General features: G+C 37.9%; 1 protein-coding gene across 1 annotated transcript; it reads left to right on the plus strand.

Annotated features, from left to right (window-relative positions):
• The first annotated feature begins 552 nt into the window (after positions 1 to 552).
• Positions 553 to 5,501, plus strand: LOC149083586 (26 kDa secreted antigen-like). The gene is made up of 4 exons (XM_089235383.1): positions 553 to 714; positions 3,862 to 3,985; positions 4,083 to 4,220; positions 5,265 to 5,501. Exons 1-4 carry the CDS (start codon positions 574 to 576, stop codon positions 5,444 to 5,446), a joined length of 585 nt encoding a protein of 194 aa, XP_089091509.1. The 5' UTR covers positions 553 to 573; the 3' UTR covers positions 5,447 to 5,501.
• The last annotated feature ends 1,508 nt before the right edge of the window (positions 5,502 to 7,009 follow it).

A 7,009-nucleotide genomic window follows, 5' to 3' on the forward strand; every position in this document is an offset into this window, starting at 1 on the left:
AACAAAAGCTCTTGACACTTTTAACACGAACTCTTACACTGACTATATGGCGTAAAGGAAAATGTCATCGCGTGCGTATCTGAAATCCATGGTCATATAGAAGCAGCTTTTTCTTCTCGATATTGCTCATTTGCCGCGCATCAATATGCAAAGATTCAAACAGCTAATAGAGTGTGTTTCGAATTTCATTAAAATTAAAATAAATTATAACGAAGAAACATTATAAGTGGCAATTATTTTCAAAATCGATACATCCTAAAATTGTCTTTTTTAAGTAGAAATAGCCAATTCATTCATCATTATCCAGTCTTACTGCACGCAGATGTGCTCTGATATCGGTACAGAACGTGCCTCTGAGATCAAGTTGTATAGCACGAATATAAATCAGAAAATTCATGAGACGTCATGCTTCTGGCAAAACCCGTGTCATATTTCGAAATTGAAGGATGGCGTGTGTCAAACGCTCACTGTAGCAGCGATTTCGATACTCAAGTAGGAATAAGCGTGGCAAAATGTATATAAAAAGAAACGATTTGCGAACGAGGCACACACAGTACGGATCAACCAATAGTCATGAAATCGTTGGCATTGTTGGTTCCAGCTCTCGCTGCTCTGATCGCCTCGTGTTCTGCTGGCTCGGGGGAGGACAAAGCTTTCCGTGATGCCAATATCGTTCCGGTAGTCATTGACCAAGCTCCGGGTACCCAGCTTAAGGTAAGAGATACATTATTTCTCTCCGTTGCTAGAGTCACTCAAATGTTACTAAATTTGTACACATTGTTGTGTTATTCTCACATATTCGTGTGGTGTTTCACATAATTCGAGATTCATTATGTTTAATTTGAATTTTCTCTGTTATGGAATATTAGCGATTCCGTGTGTTATGCGTACGCACTTGCTATACACGATGTCCTGATCAGTATCGGGTTGTATAAGTAATCCTCAGTATCGGGGCCGTAAGTAAGGCCCGGATACTGAGAATTACATAAACATAGATTATAATGTACAAAATGAACCTGACACGAGACAGATATTGACACCCTAATCGAGAATTTTTGATGAAGTTAAAAGGAACGTAAATGTCGTTATTTTTTAGAAGAACACTGTAGGTCTCGGAATTTTATACAGATGCTGTCAAAACCTAAACACAGTATTCAGTAATTATTATAGGGCTAGGATTTTTATGCTGTAAAAACTTCTAAAATATTCTTTACAAAAAATTCATTTATGCTCTTAAAAAACTGTAAATATGCCCTATAAAACGGAAAGTATGTCTTAATAATTGTTTCATTCTTATCTCAAATAACATTAGTTTCAGCAAAAGTGGTGATACTCTAAATTATCTTAAATCATTACCCACTTATTTTTGTATGAACAAAAATTCTTCGTTTTACTAACTAATCTCAACCAGCCGAAATTTCCCACAAAAATTTCCCTTTTGTGTAATTTTTTCCCTACCAATTCAAAACTAATGGGCTTCCATCTATAGGTAGAAATATCTAGCCAAGTACGGTATTTAGCATCGCACAAAATTAAAATAAATAAATAATTCTTTTCATTTAATAAAAACTCTCAAAATTTCCCACAAACACTAAAAAATTCTCCCATTTACCAATTTGAACCGATTTTATACGAGTACCGACACCGATTCAGATGATTCATCTGTTTACAGCCACACACCAGTGTCCTTGAAAGGCTAGTGTTTTTATGCTCCAAAAAATTCAATGTCATTTCTGAAAAACCTTAATTTCAGGATTTTTTTACCAATCGGCAACGACGTTCCATTTTTAGTGCATAAATGTCCTAGTCCCAGGAGCTCTCGTCAATGGCCGGAACCGCGAACACCAGTCTGAAGCGGAGTCGAAATAGCGTGGAAATTTACTTTCTATCGAAAATTATGAAACATGCAAAATATGCCTTCAAATTGTGAAATATGTTCTATCACGTAAAAATAGAGAAATATGCAATGACATAGGATTCCGAGCCCTAGTGATTATAGACTAATTATTTATTTTATCTTAAATTATTTTCAATACCTTCAATTAATTTATTTTCACTTTATTTCAAGCACACACAAGATAGGTACATAGTTTCACAGATTATGTGAATTGAACCTTTATCCAAGCTGAAACCTGTATTAAACAGAAAAGAAAATCTCGGTCCCTTGCGATTCCATTGAAGACAGGTTTTTACTGTATAAATATTCAGGATATATCATTTGATGTCTTCATGCAGTTTGATCTTATATTACATGAAAATTAAGGAATTCACGGATGTCACTCCTGATCTATTGCTTTTAGGATTTGAGACTGACAGACGGAATTTTATCGTCCCATCTTCTATGGAGTTCCATAGATTTGTAACATTTTTTTTGCCATGTTAATATAGTTTTTTTTTAAATTACTCGTGAAATTTCCAGGCCAGGCAGTTGCCACTTCTAGTTCCCACCCTGCTGTTGCTGTTGATGATCTGACCTTTAGGCGTCCATTTCACAAGTCATTGCTTTTCATTCACATTTTCATTCGCCCCATATGAGAAATAAATGAGATAAGTTTATGGTGTATAGCAAGAACACTATATGCATATAACACATTTCCAAACACAAGAATAAATCTACTTCTGGAGAGATGACGTTATTTTCTCGGCCAGTAATACATCGGGATTCGTGCAGGGTTTTTTTTTTTTCAGTTACGGGACGCTATCAAACCATTTGCTCACCAATGAGGTGTTAAGCGAGAGATGACTCCCCTCCGATAAGATTCCCATTTCGTTTTTTTTTGTATCCTGTGTATATAATCTGGCAAGTCTAAGACAACAGATGAGATGGCAAGGGTCCCCCCCCCCGTCCAATCGCGTTTAAAACATACCGCCATCTTAATATGCGTACATTCATTCGTCTTAACGAAACCCAGAAACTTTTCTCCTACTCCCAACCCCATCTCGTTGTAATCACCACAAACTTTGTTAATCGCGAAAGTACCCAATTGTCCGAGGAAAATATATTGTAAAAATGTTTTGTTTGGTTTTTTTTTTTGACACAAAATAAAGTGTTCCAGACTCTGCCACGGAGCTGGGCTTGAAGAGATTTCGGCAACGGGTTAAGTCCAGTGGCAAAGTTTTGGCGTTCATTCATTCATTCAGTCATGGGACGCGCCAAATGTTTTAATATTAATGCGTGTTATAAAGAAAAGAAAGTTCTGTCTCTAGTTTATATATAGAATGCAAGGAAACCTGGATTCAATTCCTGGAGAACTTTTTTTCCTCAAGTCTCGCATCGGCATAACAACCAGGAAAATATTTTTCCTGAATATACATGTTACTGCCAAAGTTCGAAGTGCGGCTGACTCGCGACGGCGAACGCCACTTCGCGACTTCACCAAGAGTTTTGGCCAAAGTCCGAAATACAAAAATGATTCTGACTTTGGCCTGCCATTCCACGAAGTGGCCGGAGATCCCTGGCAAATGCTCGATGCACTGATGTAAGACGGCCCGGTAGAAGCCAAATCCATTTTTTTTTTTAATCGCCAACGTTTGAGGCATATCTATATTAGATTAGCTCCATGTGACGAGAGAGAAAAAAAGTGAAATTTGAAAGGAAATACTATAAAAATAATTATACAAGCATATAGTTTTTTCGCCAAATTTCAGGGGAAAAATAATTAAAACGAAAAATATGGCAACTTGATGACGATTATAGGACTTTTTCCAGAATCAGTGGCCACTTCGCGAACTGGCTGGGTCAATATTTAACGAAATTTCGGTAACATATATAGTATATATGTATATATATATATATATACATAACTTTGGCGTTCGTTTGTTCATTCGTTGCTTGAGAACTAATAATTATGTTTCGAATAGGTGAGTTATGGCGCAAAAGAAGTTGACTATGGGACAAGGGTTAACGTGATCCAATCACTATTTAGGCCGACGGTGTCATTCCCTGAGGCGAAGGAATCCTCCAACTATACCTTGATCATGATTGGTAGGCAATCGAATATATATAATTCTTTATTTTTGTCAAATAAATTTCTGTCAAATTATTTTGTTGTTATGACATACGATTTTTTTTGTTTGCTTAGGACCAAGCGGTTTGAGTCAAAATCTGAATAACAACAGTCAGTTCCTGGAATGGCTCGTCGTCAATATCCCCGGCAATAAAATCAGTGACGGTCGTAGTGTGGTATCTTACGTATCGCCACAAGTACCAACCATAATATGTGAGTATAGACATCAAATAACATTGGAATATATTGCTGCACTGAATATAAGTTGGTTATGAACAAAATAGTATTGTTCTCTGGATAATTTGGTCATAATAATTTATATATTTACATAACTTTATTTTTTACACGGTCCTTCCTTGTGTTGAGTTATATTTTCTTTTGCGGCTCACTGTACTCACTGAGCAGGGTCCCTGAAATGTAGCGGTGAATTATTTTCTTATAATCAAACAGATTCTTAAGTCAATTCGTGGTATCCAATACGTGAAATGTAGCCACTGTGCGGTCGTGAGGGCATCGTTCCGAACTCTCATCGGGATGATCCAAACCCCGTTGGCGGTACAATAGCGATCGGATCAAGTTGGTTTTCTACGGTATTCCAACTTCAAGGCGTGAATGCGAGCCGATCTTTAAAAAAATCTGCCGCAGAGAGCAGGCATGCAACACATACGCGCACCATATTTTCAACATATACCAATTCGTTAACAGATCCGGAGGAATATGAACGATGTGCATGTGTTTTAGTAGTAGTAGTAGTAGACCTACAACACGATACTTACATAACATAAAAATTCAAGCATTTGCCATCTTTACTTCGAAACATGGCGGATAGATGGCAGCATCAACAAGAACACGAAACAAACACATTTCTCACAACATAAATACGTTTACAACTGAAAACTTTTTTTCCGGCATGTGTACCGATCTGTTAGAGATTCCGCAAACGAATGTGCACGAGGTGCATGCACGGTAAAGTAATAGTAGTATCTGAAATGTCTGATTGGTCATTAACTTCATTCTATTTTGGGGCCACGGCCAGTTAACCATACACATGACGGCTGTTTAGCTCCGAAAAATCATTCATGATCACACATTCAATATTTAAATACGTTTGCTCATTTTGGGGAAAATATGTTCACGGTTATAGGAAGTACACCCGAGATCTATAAATCACGATGAAAAAGTGGTGGTTTTTTTTTTAGTAATGTATAGCTAATATGTATGTACGTATGTTCAAACATATTTTCATACTCGTTGCAGTGAATCGCATGAGCGTCTTCCTTTACTACGAACAAACCACCGTCTTGGAAATCGATCTGATCAACTCGTTCATCGATAACCTCAGATTCGGATTCAATGTCAGGAAATTCGTGAAACAGTTCAAACTCGTGGAACCACCCGTCGCTGGTAATTTCTTGCTGTCGGTGCTCATCGCTAAATGAATGGCGAATATGTATAAGGATGTAGTCAAGTGAATAAAGATAACAGATATATTACATAAAATGCCAACATTCCAATTTCTTATTGTCATAATCTTGTTCCTGGGATCTCTCTTTCAAAACGTACGGCATGTGTTGTGTAAATGAGTTGCGGGGTCCTCTTGGTGTACATAGGGTCTTCCAGGAGCGTCGCGAAACAAGATTTCATATCTATCTGACAATATTGATTCATGCCTACTCAGAATGAAACAGAGTTTACACAACTGAAGAGTTGTAAGTCAAAATCATTATTTTCTTTCGAATTAGCGGATTCAATACAATCTACAAGCCAGTACCATTAACAATCGAAACAACGTCCGAGGGGTGCAGTGCGAAGATGTTCGTCTTCCACCCTGAAGGCTACAGCAGGGCTAGACGGGTTCGATCTGGGAGAAGAACATCGAAAGCAAGTTCTTCACCTCCTAAACAAATATTCTACGCTAATATAAAGACAAATATTCTTATGAGTGAAATTTCAATGTTGAAATGTCTGCCGAACAATTCACGCCGTTATTCTCGAAAATAATACATTGATAGCAGTTCCCGCAAAGTATTTAGAACGGATAACACGCGTAACCTGAACCAAATGAGATGTAGAGGCCATGTAAAGACATGAACCAATATAATGGCACTATAAAAATTGATGAAAACCCTCTCCCTAAAATAATAAACGCCCACGTAAACTTTGCCATTCTTTGAATTTGACCGTTTATTTCGGAATTTACCAACCGCTATTATTGGTTGAGGAATGTCCCGAGATAATCCCCATATAAGTGACTGTCGAGCCTCTTTGACCATATTCTATTGAATCGACGTTATGTCATCCTTGAGCTAGCTTCCCACCCCCCTCCTCTTAAACTGCTAAAATGATGACCAACCAGCCATCCAACGGAATGATTCCAATTTCACTTGGATGATGGGTACCGTTCAAGTTCTTTCGGCTGTGAATGAGAAACAAAGGGAGGGTTTCGGGCTCTCTCGCACATCACAAGGCATTTCTCCTTAGGCAAAGCGCAAATTGAACCGCGTGCAGCGATCGCGACACGAAGCAGGGTAGAACTCTGTTTTGCGGCCAACGGAAATCAGAAAGACAGCGCAAATTGAGACACGAGGTGACACTAAGCGCGTGTACGCGCTAAAAACAAACAGCGTCACCACTTGCAGGGCTGCTCTTAAAACACTGAGCTATAAGTAAAGTGGAGTGAAGACTGCGCGAGCCGTCGTCCTACGCGACCGCATCACCCTTTTGGAGAGAACCGGGCAAAACATTTCCTGACCATGTTAATGCAATGGGGCAATTCCAAATACGAGACATGTACATTCCGTTTTTTTTTTATTCTCGGCCAATAATTATATATTCTTTATCTTCAAAAAAATTTATAAAAATGAATACTTACTTTCGTACACGAAATACACTTCCTTTTCCAAAACTTAAGAGGAACTATTTTTTTATAAAAAAAACAACATACATTTCTAATATTGTGTTTTTCATTTTGGTGAAGGCTTCCACTTCGAAAATTCGTATCA

Source organism: Pholcus phalangioides, unplaced genomic scaffold, assembly GCF_987345545.1.
Source record: "Pholcus phalangioides strain wild (caught in Gottingen) unplaced genomic scaffold, Ppha-v1.0 ptg000008l_1, whole genome shotgun sequence".
NCBI classification, from domain to species: domain Eukaryota; kingdom Metazoa; phylum Arthropoda; class Arachnida; order Araneae; family Pholcidae; genus Pholcus; species Pholcus phalangioides.

Coding starts and splice junctions, on each gene's coding strand:
- LOC149083586 (XM_089235383.1), top strand. CDS start 574: ATGAAATCGTTGGCATTGTTGGTTCCAGCTCTCGCTGCTCTGATCGCC. Junction 3,986..4,082: donor CTATACCTTGATCATGATTG/GTAGGCAATCGA, acceptor TTGTTTGCTTAG/GACCAAGCGGTTTGAGTCAA. Junction 4,221..5,264: donor ACAAGTACCAACCATAATAT/GTGAGTATAGAC, acceptor TACTCGTTGCAG/TGAATCGCATGAGCGTCTTC.